General features: G+C 39.0%; 1 protein-coding gene across 5 annotated transcripts in view; it reads left to right on the forward strand.

Moving 5' to 3' along the window:
* TEK (TEK receptor tyrosine kinase) overlaps positions 1-14,171 on the forward strand; it is a 122,994-nt gene that overhangs the window by 94,035 nt on the left and 14,788 nt on the right. For 3 of the 5 annotated variants that reach the window (XM_010384455.2, XM_010384457.2, XM_010384456.2), the window contains 5 exons: positions 3,732-4,031; positions 5,832-5,986; positions 7,495-7,705; positions 10,022-10,132; positions 13,496-13,686. In XM_010384455.2, coding sequence (XP_010382757.2) covers positions 3,732-4,031; positions 5,832-5,986; positions 7,495-7,705; positions 10,022-10,132; positions 13,496-13,686 — 968 coding nt within the window. The remainder of the gene's footprint in view (positions 1-3,731; positions 4,032-5,831; positions 5,987-7,494; positions 7,706-10,021; positions 10,133-13,495; positions 13,687-14,171) is intronic. The other 2 variants (XM_030920261.1, XM_030920262.1) reach the window with 1 other exon arrangement.

The raw sequence follows: 14,171 nt of genomic DNA on the forward strand, positions 1-14,171 counted from the left end.
GCCACTGTGCCAAGTGCAGTGTTCTATAATTTTAATACCTCTGAAAGTATACACATGCATACATATCATTCTTCATTTTTTGAATGAACATTATGAATTTTATCTATCCATGTTAATTTATTTAGCTTTGATGCATGCCATTTTAACTTCTGTATACTAATCTATCTTATGAATGTATCTTGTCATTCATCCACTCCCTTTTAGATGGAGATGTAGGTTTTTTCATTTTTTACTATCATGAACAAAATGCAATGCCCATTCTTATGCATGTCTCCATGCGCATAGACAGGTGTGAGAGTTTTTCTAGGGAACAGGTCCAGTGGTGGAACTCATGGGCTATTTCCCTCTAAAGTGGTTAGTCAGTGTGTACTATGTTCAGGAGCGTATGGCAGTGCCGTTTTCCTTATACCCATCTCTGTGTCTATATCCTTTCCCTCCATCACTCGATAGTGTCACACCTTTTTATTTTCACATATCTCAAAAGCAAAATATGGTACCTCATTGTTAATTTCAATTTTGATTTCCTTGATAGCTAGCAAAGGTGAGCATCTTTTTATGTTAATTGTTCATCTGGATGTCCTCTTTTTTGATATACTTATTGATATCCTTTGCTCATTTGGAATAGGTCGTCTTACTGATTAGTAAAAATTATTTGTGTAATCTAAATACTCTGTTATGTGTATTGCAAATATATTCTCCTACTCCCTTTATTGTAACCTTGTTTGTGGTGGCTTTTAACCCGCAGACACTTGACATTTTGATGCAGTTGGACCTGTCAGTATTTGCCTGTATGATTTATACTTTTTGCATTTTGGAATTATTCCCTATCCCAAGGTCATAAACATATTCTGTGTGTTTTTCCTAGTAGTTCTAGTGTTGTTTTGTGTATTTAGGTTTTTAAGATATAGGAATGTTATTTTGGGGTACAGTATATTTTAATACTTTTATTTTAACCTTATTTATTCACATATGACATGTCAGTAGTCCCAATGCCATATATTGAGTAGTCCCCATGGTGAATTGTGATGCTTTCTGTATCATATGCCAGGTTCTCATATTCATTTTGCATCTATTTCTGGGTGTTCTGTTCTCTTCCATTGATCTGGTTGTTCCAGTACAATTTCTAGCATATTAACTAGAGACTTGTGAAATGTCAGTAACTGTGGGATGAATCACTGTTTCCTATTTCAAAATTGTCTTAGGTGCTCACTCACTATTCTATGTAAGTTTCATCCTCATTAGAATGATACACTCTCAAAATCACACTACCAGTATCATATTTATAGGATTAAACAAAAACTAGTTAATAGTTACTGGGAGTCAACTTGCCTTGGATGGTTGTATGAAGTTTGATGGAGGGTCAATGCTGGTGGTGGTAGTAGGGATGTGAGATTGGCAGGGTAGGATTTGATCCCTGTGGGGTCAGGAAATCTGAGGAAGGAGGATGTGAATGAGAACATCTTATTTTTACCTGAAAATATTTGTTAATATGCTGTGTTGTCATTGGCTGATCATGTATATTCACAAGTAAAATTAATACTTCCAGTTACAAAGTTTGTGTTGGTTTCCAGCCTAGCAATTCCATCTTGTCCAGGGGTAAGAAGTGGAGTGAATTAGATTTGGCATATCACCCCAATTATATGTTAAAAATAATATATGTGTGTTATGTTTTCCTGTTGGAAAACATTTACATGGGGAGTATTTGACCCTTACAATGACTTTTTGAGGAAGGTAGAGTAAGAATGATTATCACATTTAACAGATGAGGAACCTGAGGCACAGAGGAGGGTAAGTGACTTGCCCAAAGTTATGGAACTAGTACGGCATGGGGATGGATTAGGATTCTAATCCACATTTTATTTCTATTGTTTTTTTGTTTTTTCTCCAACCACTCTACAAATGTCTTCCACTTGTCTCTTTGGATGGGCAACCCACTGCTTCAAAGCAACTATGGTTCTAGAGGTTCTTTAGTAGTGATATCCCATTTCTAAATTGTTTAAGGTCTGATGAGTGTTTCCTAAAGCATTTTAGAAGCTATTTTAGAGTCACCCAGAGAACCTGCTAAAATGTAGATTGCTGGGTCCAGACCCACTGAATTTAAATCAAAGGTTTATTGAGCTATCCCTAAGAGTGATTCCTTTCAAGCATAAAATGGATAAGTTGGTAGATGCCAATTTATGATTTTTAGTTGGCACAAAAATTATATTCATTATTTTTCTAACAATTATCTAAAAGACACTGCTACTTTTTGTGATAGGCTTAGAAGACCACTGGTTTATGAAGTTAAATTTTTTTGAGCCACAACTATACAAATATAAATATGCGATGATAGTAATCTGAAAATGTTGGTATTTCTATCACCCCTTCAATCTCCTGTGGGAAGAAAGACTATGTACATTTTTATAAAACTATACAAAATACTTGGTACTAGATGTAAAGAAAGTTAAGACATACTGATGATTAATTGTGATTTTTGGATACTGTACCACCTGCTAGACATCGAACATAACAATTAGATTTGGAAGGTTCTAAATCCAATACCTAATTCTCATAAATTGCCATAGTCCCCTAAAGAGTAACAAGGGGGAGTCAACATACTGAAAAGAAGAAATTTAAAATAGAAAGGATGTACCTTGAGACACTTTTCAAAGGTTCTAATTTGTTTATAAGCAGTAACTTTCATGTGGAAAAACAATGGTGTATTGAATGAAATAGCCTACGTCTACTATTCACCTTTTGGGACGAGTACAAAACCCTTAAATTTTTGAAGTCTCAGTTTTCTCATCTCTAAAATGTGGATCATAAAAATCTCAGTACTGTGTAGTTATACAAGTCAAGAGAGTGCATATGGAAGCATATTGTAAATAGCCTCATAAATGTAAGTTCAGTTACTATTAAGGACAAGAGCTCAAATCTATTCTTTTCCTGGATCAAATAGGCTTAGCCTTTATCGGGTCATGAACTTCCCTTCTAGCCTGTGCCCTTTAGAGTTTGAGTGAGAGTGTAGTGATGATGCGGTGCCTGTCATCTTCACATGTGGAAAACCTCAAGGCATCTCTTTCTCATCCTGCCTATGTCCCTGAATGGAATGTGATTCTACTTTTCCTCAAATCCCTATAATACTTTGTCTACTAAAAGTTATTAGCACATTTTCTCATGTATACACTGACCTGCCGGCTGCTCCATAAATTTAGGGCAAGGACAGACCACATGACACTAAGACTATGGACTACAGAGCCAGACTGCCAGGAGTTGAATCCTGTTTCTTCTACTTAACAGTAGTGTCACCATGGCTAAGTCACTTAATCTCTCCAGACCTCAGCACTTACAGAAAGACTGCTATGAAGAGGAAGTGAGTTAATATATACAAGAGCCTAGATCAATGCCTGCCATATTGTAAGCACTATGTAAATGCCAGCCCTCATAAGCTTTCCATTCTTCCCAGCATCAAGAATAGTAAGTACAGGTTTGTGGAATAACAATTTCTAAGGCCTTCATTTAGTGTCAAGATGACAAATAGATGATATGTGTGTTGCCATTTCCCTGTCTGTGCCACTCTTTCAAGTCTGCATGGAGTCCAGTAGCCACTACCAATTGATTGGGATATGATCTGAGAAAACATCTGTTTGCCTTTCATGGTTTATGAGGGGACGTGAACCCTATCTCAAAAGCATAATGATCTAAGACATGGTAGTATATCTTAATTGGATCTTTTTCCTTTTAATTTCTAGTTCTTCCTCCTCAACCAGAAAACATCAAGATTTCCAACATCACACACTCCTCGGCTGTGATTTCTTGGACAATATTGGATGGCTATTCTATTTCTTCTATTACTATCCGTTACAAGGTTCAAGGCAAGAATGAAGACCAGCACATTGATGTGAAGATAAAGAATGCCACCATCACTCAGTATCAGCTCAAGGGCCTAGAACCTGAAACAGCTTACCAGGTGGACATTTTTGCAGAGAACAACATAGGGTCAAGCAACCCAGCCTTTTCTCATGAACTGGTGACCCTCCCAGAATCTCAAGGTTGGTTGAATGGACAGTTATTTACATAGGATTACTGTGCAGCCCTGTAGGCAGCTGGTTTATCAGGACAGGCCTGTTCGAGATGAAAGCCTATGAAAGGTCGGTGGTTGAATGGACAGGCATTTACAGAGAGCTCCTTAATATCAAAATGCCTCTGAGAAGGATCCCTGTTGGTCCATTTTCTATTGTTAAACCTTAGAATAGATCAGTCTATCAGCATACCCCATCCAGCAATCTAAGAAGAAAGCTCTAAGGAATATGAATTTTAATTCCGAGGAGAAAGAAGAATGTGGGAACTGCTTATAGAAGGCAGGCTGTGCAAGAGCTCCAGTATGAGACTCCAAGAACCATGTTTCATTCTTCCTCAAACACTCCTCTTTTAGCTTGGATGACACTGTGCAATTCTGAGTCTTCTTCTACTTTACTGATGCAGGTTATTAGGTCTCCATGTCCACCACTAAGCCCAACCCCAGAAAGAGAATGTGCTTTGAACTAGATAGAGATCCTCTCAGGATGCCATACTGTGCCCATGGTTTGTGATTGATAATGTTTGTTGAGTGTAATTAAGTGAACAAGGGCCCCATGTGGGTGGAGCTGCAGCAGGAGGATTGACTTCAAGTCTGTGCAGAGGCACCTCCTGGCTGTCTGTGTTGTGTACAATGTGTGCCAGAGAATGTGGATGGAGGCACTTTAGAGGCAAATTTTGAAAATTTATGGTTTGGATTACAGTCTATTTTTACAGAAAATACTGTAACTAAATCTGAAAACTTCTCGGTTCTCTTGGAGGATTACCTAGACCTTAAGAAACAAAATCAAACAAGTCACTTTAACAGTGCTGATTCTTTGGAACATTTTTGAAATGTTCAAGGAATGAAGAGTCTGCCAAATAGAGAACATCATGGTTTTCAGGTCACACTTTTAGTGAATGCCCCATTTTTGTAATTACCTGTGTTTTGGCGAAATGTAACTTCCTAAATTCAAGGTATCCATAAAATACCAAGAGAAAAATTTTAAAATGAGACAAAACTAAAAGTTTCTCACCATTCTAGACACCTCTGTATCTATACATATATAGAGATAGAAGAAAAGATAAATGAGAAGAGAGGGATACTTTGAAGAAGATGGGAACATGTTCTATGTGCTATTACTAATAAAAATTTATCGAGTTTAATTTTATTTAAATTTAAATAAGGGAAAGAAGTAGAGAGATTAGACCGTAGTCTTTAATAGTTTATTTTGGCCTGAGCCCTAAATTTAATGTTTTTTCCTCTGTCTTTTCCTGTCTTCCTCCCTCCCTCCCTCTCTTCTTCTATTGGGTATCATTAGGTTTTCTTCATTAACTCTTTAAAACAAGAAACACAAAACAAAATATCTGATAGACTCTAAGCTCTTAGCATTTAAAGCATTTCTAGGTGGGGAAATTGAGGTTCAGGCAGGTTTAGTCACTCTCTCAAAGTTATACCTCTAGTAATTCCCCCTATTATTCAACATTGTTCATCTCTTTGGGATTCTACTTGGAAATAAAGGTTGAACAAATGACAACTAATGATTAGCATATTGCTAATTGTAACAGCACTTTTGCACATTTTTTCTTTTCATCTTGTAACAACCCTGTGAGTCAGACTCATCTCCACTGAGTTTTGGAATGTAAATGAGTAGCCCAAGGTCATGTAGTGATTAGGTAGCAGAGTGAGGGCTGCTATTAAGTTCCCATTACACTGTGTCTTCTCCCACCTACGGTGTGGGTCTGTTTCTCTACGTAAACTAAACTACCTGCTTCACCTCTGTCTTCCTGCACAGCACCAGCGGACCTCGGAGGGGGGAAGATGCTGCTTATAGCCATCCTTGGCTCTGCTGGAATGACCTGCCTGACTGTGCTGTTGGCCTTTCTGATCATATTGCAATTGAAGAGGGCAAATGTACAAAGGAGAATGGCCCAAGCCTTCCAAAACGTGGTAGTGTCTCATCTTCCTACTACCTAATAAGGGCAAGTCCAAGTACAGGCAGCACCTTCACTTTAAAGATATGGACCAGGAAATTTACTTATAAAGTAAATATTTCCCTTAGGCAAGTCTCATCTTCTCTTTGGCTTCCATTATGAAATGGTAGATAAAAAGTATGACTATATAATTTATTATCCAAACCAGAACAATTTTAAGAGTGAAAAGGGTGCTCTTAGTAAATTATGCAGGAAACTAGGTCTGCCCCTGCCTGCTGAAATGACATATATGGTCATCCTAGTAATAAGTCCCCAGAGATGATATGTTGCAATAGAATGAATTGAACATTTTTGGTAAGGAAGGACAGAGGGTAACCAGACCTCAGTGAGATAGGTAATGATATATTAGACAAGTTTTCCCCACATTTGCCTATTTCTAGTTCCCATTTCTTTCTAATAAGTCCCTCAATCTTACGACCCCTCATATGTATAAGAATTATACATACCTGTGTGTGCCTTCCATTCCTGTGTACCCTCAGTCTGAAGTCAGAGTTCCTGGCACTTGGTACTGCCTCATTTTTTTTTTTTCATCTAGGAATTTTAACCAGTAGCAAAGGCCTATAATATGACACTTTACCAAGAGTCATCTTATTTGAGTTCTTTCAGTATACTAAAGCCTGAAAATTTATCTAGTTTGTGGGTTCAGGCCCTGTAAAATTAATTTGAACCGGACTTTATCAATTCTGTATATAATGCATTGAGTGCAATGATTCAAATGAGGTGTACCCCATGTGCATGAGTCCCCAAGCTTCTCTTCCATGGAGGACAAGAGGAACTTCACTATCTGACTCCATGCCAGAGCTGGCTCAACTCAGGCTGTCACTGGAGAGGAAGGGCCAGCAAGGGGGTTGGGAGTGCTGGAGTCTGTCAAAATACCTTTTTCATGGTAGCACCAGCAGCTCTTTGAATTCAGGAGAAAGAGATACTGTGTTGGGTTTGGCTCTAAGCTTCAGTCATCTTGTGGCCAGAATAGACTTAGAGATTCTAAGCCTTACTACAAGAGAGAAAGAGTGTGCACTAAAAATAGAGTAGGATCAAGATAATGCTAAGAAATCTCTCACTGAGGCACATCCTGTGGTTGCCCCATATAGGCTCTCCAAGTTAGCTTCCAAACCAGAGCTGAACACTTGTTCATTTCATAGCACTGTAGGGAATTCACGTACAACTAATGCAAGAATGGCAAACACATGTCATATGTACTGTTACTCCTTCCTCTGTCACCCTTTACAGACATTGCTAATCAACAAGCTTTTCTGGGGAGGCCCAGAATTGTGCCCGTGCAGCCCTGTGGGCAGCTGGTTTATCAGGGCAGGCCTGTGTGATGAAAACCTATTTCCCTTTCCAGTCTAGAATTAAATATACTATTTCTTTTTTCATCTGGTATGGATGCCAACCAGAAGACATTATGCCCCTTAGAATTATGAAAAATCTTGACACAAAATGATGAAATAATTATTTTTCCAGAGGGAAGAACCAGCTGTGCAGTTCAACTCAGGAACTCTGGCCCTAAACAGGAAGGTCAAAAACAACCCAGATCCTACAATTTATCCAGTGCTTGACTGGAATGACATCAAATTTCAAGATGTGATCGGGGAGGGCAATTTTGGCCAAGTTCTCAAGGCGCGCATCAAGAAGGATGGGTTACGGATGGATGCTGCCATCAAGAGAATGAAAGGTCAGTGGTTGACCAGATAGAGTCAGCATTGCATGAGGGTGTGGAGAAAACTTGATTTCCTGCTGATTCTTTCCTCTACGGTCTTACAAAAAATTCGCATGGTATCAGACATAGTTGTTATTTGCAACTGAAGACTATGCTTCTTTTGAAGTTGAGCCTGTGATAGTCAGGTTATGAATACAAAGGCAGGAGCCATTTAAACATCACTGCTTGATTCACTGGGCTGTGATACTGTAGATTCTTGGTCATGTACAGCTAACTTTTGGGGAGCATTGTTGTTTCTCTTAATGCAGCATTTCTGAAAATGGAGTGTGCATCAGAATCACCTGGAAGGCTTGTTTAAAAACAAACTCTTGGGTCCTACCCCACAATTTCTGACTCAGTAAGTCTAGGGCAGGGCCACAGAATTTGCATTTTTCATTAGTTTTCCAGTGATGCTATCTTGTGGGTTTGGGGACCACATTTTGCACACCACAGTCTTCATAGGTTAACTGTGTATAAGTTCCTGGGGACACTGTTAGAAATGCATTCACTTGGGTTTCTTCTACTCCTTGTCTGACTACACCTGAATTTCTTGGGTAGCATATGAAAATCTGTGTTCTTGAGTGGCTTTCTCTGTGGTTCCTCTGTACACTCAAGTTTGCAGAGAAAACCACTGATTTAAGGTCATAAGAACTAAATCTTTTCCAGCTTTGTTCATCTCAAGACTGTTTGGTACCTGCCCATCTAATAATATTTGATAGTAAATATCTTCAGAGAAAGCAGAATGACTAGTTAGCTGGCAGATTAGCTAGCTATCTTCTCTTCTGTGTGAAAGAGCAGTTTGTGTAAGACTTCACTGTGAGGCTGCACTACTGATTTTACAAAATACAGGCTTGGAATGTGGTGCATTAAAGCAGAGAATGTGATGAACTATTATCATCATGCAGCTCCATCTTAAGAGCTCTTTAAGGATGCTGACAGTTTTCTTTTTTTGGACCACAATATTGAGTCTGTGAATTAACTCTAAATATTATTAAATCATCTCTGCTTTCTGCATTGTTAAGAAGACTAACAAAACAAAATATCTATGATTAGAAACAGCAATATGTTTCTTTAAAAACAACACAAACTACTTGCAAAACAGCCAGAAATCCCTTTTCTGTTTTGCTACTTTTGTCACAGGGAGTTTTGGGGAGCAGTGAGGATAGTGAGAGGAGAGGGGTGTAGAATCTTATGAAGGCAGTTTTTATTGGGATCTATTGTGAGACTGATTTTCTGTCTTGTGTCCATGTGAAGAGGAAAAATAGCTTAATAAGGCATCAGGGCCGATAAATCCTGCAGGCAAAGCAGTGCATCCAAAGAAGGGCAGTTACTGAATAAAGCGGCCAAACTCACTATGAAGAACTTCTTTTAAAAAAATTCCCAAGATATTGACCCTCAGTGAGGCTTCTGTAGTATGAACAGAGCACTTGACTTATGAATACCGTTGGCCCCTCATGAGATGATTGTCACAGTTTCTAAGCATGAGCAGCCATGTTTATGGCCACCAGCACCCTACTCCTACCCTTGCCACCCAATGTGGTTTTTTAAAAAACAATAATAGCTTATTGTCCCCGACTCAAGACTGATCAGTTTATGCACCAACCAATAGCCTACTCTTCATTCTGGTGCTTGGTGGGTTCTCCCTCTGGTTAAAGTGCTAGTGGAGAGACAAGGCAAAAAGAATAAAGGCAGACGCAACTCAGTTTCCTGATTCCCATGCAACTTCCATAAGATACCATTTGGATTTGATTTATTTAGCTCAATCAACCAGATTGAGACTGGTTTGTAAAAAATAAGTTACAATTAATGAATAAAGACGCATGCATTATTGGCGATGTTTCATGGAAACTTTGGTTGTATTCCTCAGTTGTCTCTGGATGGTAGATTTAGTTGGAAGAGCTAAAATCTAACAGATGGTACAGCTCCACCTCTACCAAGTCATTTGCCTGAGGATCTGGGAGCTTAAACAAGAAAACTTTAGAGTGGTGGTTCTCATCCACAGGCATTTGGCAATATCTGGAAACATTTTTGATTGGCTATTGACATCTAGTTGGTAGAGGCCAGGATGGCTGCAAAACATACTACCATGCACAGGACAGGCCCCTGCAAAGGAATTATCAGCCCAGTGTCAATAGTGCCAAGGCTGAGAATCTCTACTTTAGACTAATCTCTTTGGTTGTATATAGTTGATGGTGACTGAGGGCACCTGAAGGTTCTTGGGGGGCAGGACAGGACAGCTGATTCTGAAAAGGTGTAACAAATAAGAATTACAACCCTTAACTTTCTTCCCAGAATATGCCTCCAAAGATGATCACAGGGACTTTGCAGGAGAACTGGAAGTTCTTTGTAAACTTGGACACCATCCAAACATCATCAATCTCTTAGGAGCTTGTGAACATCGAGGTAAGATGCTCTTTTCCTGTCTTTCCTGCCAGAGTTTTTAGAAAACAGACAAATCCCATATTGATATAAGGAAAGATAATGATCTTAAGAATGTTGCCTATTTTTTTTTAAAGTTGCATCTTCTATCTGAATGTCTGTCTAGTCCCATTTATAGATTGTGCTGTGGTTTGCCTTATTTTTGGAGGGAAGTGCCGAGGCTGGACTATTTAGCTTCTGGTGTGGTTCAGCCATTACTGCCCAAAGGTATTCATGGCTCCTACCTGCCCCATCCTTGGCCATCCAGAGGTTTTCTCCACTACTACTACTACTGCTGCTCAAGTATAGTAGGGGAGCCCCCACCATCAGCTTCTTCTTAATTGTCTACCTTTACATTTTTCCTGGAAACCCAGGGAATTGGTATTCTGAATGTTAAAAAGCCATGAATGCCAGCAATCTACTATAATATGAAAACTAAGGATAGTTGGATTTTAAAATAATTATAAGAAGCTTTCATGAGATAGTGCTTTGTTTTTATCCATAATACTTTCATGTACAATTACAATGGAGCTTTACAACTATTCTGTGTTGCACATGCATTTAAAGTTAAATTTATGTTATTCAAATGTTTACTGAGTACTTTCTATTGTAATGCGTGTAATTAGTGGTGAGTGAGTAGGTAACGACAAAAATCATCTATGGCTTTACCTCTGCATGCTGCATGGCCTTGTAGTTCTGAATCTCTGCTTAAACTTCATTTCTCATGGAAAAGTTTGCTCCCATAAAAAGCTCCATGCAGTAATTATTTACAAACTTGACAGCCTCTTGTTGACTTTGCAGCACAAACACCAACAATAGAAAAGAGACTACTTCCATTTCCTCAATTTATTAAACTAAAAATACTGGTGCTTCAAATAATTTATCATTCTATGATCCAATAAGGGTGTAATTCTGAAAGCCAGATCATGTCCCTTAGGTTAAATAATGAAGTAATGACATTTATTTTTTGAGCTACTTCCTGAAAACAGTAATCAGCATGGCACAGGAGTATAAATGAAAGTTACACACACACACACACCCTGCTGTCCGTGCTGACACCACTCCCACAAACATGGTGAGTGTTCTAAAAACCCGCCTGACTTTCTGTACAAACCCCACAAATGACACAGTACAAAAGGGCAAGGATTCTCTGGACGCCCAGGGAAAGTGGGGTTATGACAGGAAGCCAAGTGGCTGTGGTGGACAGACTAAACCAGTTTTCCGGAAAAAGGCTAAAACTACAAAGAAGACTGTGCTGAGGTTTTAGTGTGTTGACCCCACTGCAGATCTAGGAGAATGCTGGCTATTAAGGGATCCAGGCACTTTGCACTAGGAGGAGAAAAGAAGAGAAATGGCCAAGTGATCCAGTTCTAAGTTTCATCTTTTGTTTTATTCTGAGGATAGTAAAATCTTGAGGTTATGTTTACTTCATCTGGTTGCAATTGGTCTTTTGGGAGAGAATAAACCACAATATTAATGCAGTTTCCTTAATGGGGAAAAAGAACGCAACAACAAAACTATATCCCTTAAAATTTCGCTTTGTCATCACATTAGCACATAGTTAGTTGGCTCTTAAAATTTTAAGATAGGCCGGGCGTGGTGGCTCGTGCCTGTAATCCCAGCACTTTGGGAGGCCGAGGTGGGCAGATCACGACATCAAGATATTGAGACCATCCTGGCCAACCAACATGGTGAATCTCCATCTCTACTAAAAATACAAAAATTAGTTGGGCATAGTGGTGCATGCCTGTAGTCCCAGCTACTCAGGAGGCTGAGGCAGGAGAATCACTTGCACCTGGGAGGTAGAGGTTGCAGAGAGCTGAAGTAGCGCCACTGCACTTCAGCCTGGGCAACAGAGTGAGACTCAGTCTCAAAAAAAAAAAAAAAAAAAAAAAAAAAAAATATATATATATATATATATATATATATATACACACACACACACTAAATTATTTACCTTAATTTATCTTTATTAATAGATATTAAAATTATTTTAGAGTAATTCAGCAAAGATGTGAGAAAGCACATGTAGACCATAATTTAGGTCTAACTTTCATTATAGTGCAACAGGATTCAATACTAGAAGATTTCTTTTTTGTTAGAATTTCAATTTCTTAGAATATCTTTCAAGCTTTCTTTTTTTGAGACTGGGTCTCACTCTGTTGCCCAGTCTGCAGTGTAGTAGCACAACATCAGCCTACTGCAACCTCCTCTTCCCTGGGCTCAAGCAATCCTCCCACTTCAGCCTAGTACTCCCAAGTAACTGGGACTACAGGGATGCACCACCATGCTTGGCTAATTTTTATTTTATTTTTATTTTTTGTAGAGATTAGGTCTCAGTATACTGCCCAGGCTGGTCTCAAATTCCTGGGCTCAAGCAGTCCATCTACCTTGGCCTCCCAGAGTGCCGGGATTACAAGTGTGAGCCACTGCACTGGGCTTCAAGTTCTAATTCATACAACATTTTAAATACATGGTTTACCCAAAAAATTCTTTAAAAAACAGTAAAATAACTTTACATTTTACTAGGTATAAATGTCAATGTTTTTAGCAAAGTAAATTCCCTTTAAAAAAATTTTTGTAAGGGGATAATTTATTTTTTAAAAATTCCAAGAAAACAAAAGTAGCAAAACTGGGCAAATAACTTTTTATTAAAAAAAAAAAAAGAGAAAAATGATTTGGAACAAAAAAGTGACAATGAACCACAGGTTTTTCTAGGAACTATTGTTTTATTGTTTCCTAAAAGCTTGAGTTTTCTGGTTTCTTGAAGCAAAATGCAATCTTTGAAACTAAATTCTGGTGACCAGAGACCCAATCAGCAGTATGGGTTTTAAGGAGGAGTAGAAGGCAGGAGAGAAAGTTACATGTTGTGGCTCCTTCCACACAGATATTTAATTGTTTAAAAATAATAACAGCCTCAGGAATAGCTAGAGGCAGACTGGAATAACATGCCTGGCTCATATTAGCTCCTTGATCAAAATGGAATGCAAATGAAAAGGTGATGTGAAGAACGTGTCTGAGATCTGGAAGACAGTGCTTTGACTCATCTACTGGTATTACTGACTGGGTAAAAGCATTTCAGGAAGCCTTCTGTGTGAGTGCACGTTTGGAAGGAATGGAGAGGGAGTGGGAAGGAGCAAAACCAAGCGTTCCAGCCTGGCCCCCCTTGAGTATTGGAGGAGGATGTCACCTATCTTCCTCCTGTCCCCCAGTGCTCCCTCGGTGGTGTTACTAGATGTGTTTTGTTTAGACAAAATGGAGTTTATAGGCAATTCCCACAGCACATCTCTTAAATGTCACAGCTGTTTAGGGCCACTGATGAGTCAATGCTCTCTTCCTTCCCCACAGGCTACTTGTACCTAGCCATTGAGTATGCGCCCCATGGAAACCTTCTGGACTTCCTGCGCAAGAGCCGTGTGCTGGAGACGGACCCAGCGTTCGCTATTGCCAATAGCACCGCGTCCACATTGTCCTCCCAGCAGCTCCTCCACTTTGCTGCCGACGTGGCCCGGGGCATGGACTACCTGAGCCAAAAACAGGTTTGTTTAGAGGAACTCGCTTTGAATATCTTTCTTCTGGAGTGCCCTCTAAAGTCAGTTTCAATATTTGTAGGGTCTGTCAACCTCTCTTCTTTAACTCCTTAAAATCTCCCTCATTTTAATCTCTTTGTGAATAGTCCATCTATTTAAATAAAAATTAATACTGACAATATGTTTATCTAGCAATTTTCATAATTGTGAAAATTTCATAATTTTCATAAGATGTAGCAAGGTACCTTAAGCTCTCTTAGCCTGGTTTGCCTCTAAATCATGTGCAGCAACAGACACACGCTACATTACAGCTGGAGGATTTAACAACCTGTGTTTTTTATTTGTTCATTTTCTGAAATTCTTCTGCCAAGATGTGGTGTGTCATTCAGCAGAATCCATTCCATTACCAGGGAATTTTGGAGGGGAACTTTAAGGGGAACTGGATTGTGCCTTTTTAAAATCCTTTTTTATGCTATTGTTTTCTTTCCTATTCC

This window comes from Rhinopithecus roxellana, chromosome 16 (assembly GCF_007565055.1).
Source record: "Rhinopithecus roxellana isolate Shanxi Qingling chromosome 16, ASM756505v1, whole genome shotgun sequence".
NCBI classification, from domain to species: domain Eukaryota; kingdom Metazoa; phylum Chordata; class Mammalia; order Primates; family Cercopithecidae; genus Rhinopithecus; species Rhinopithecus roxellana.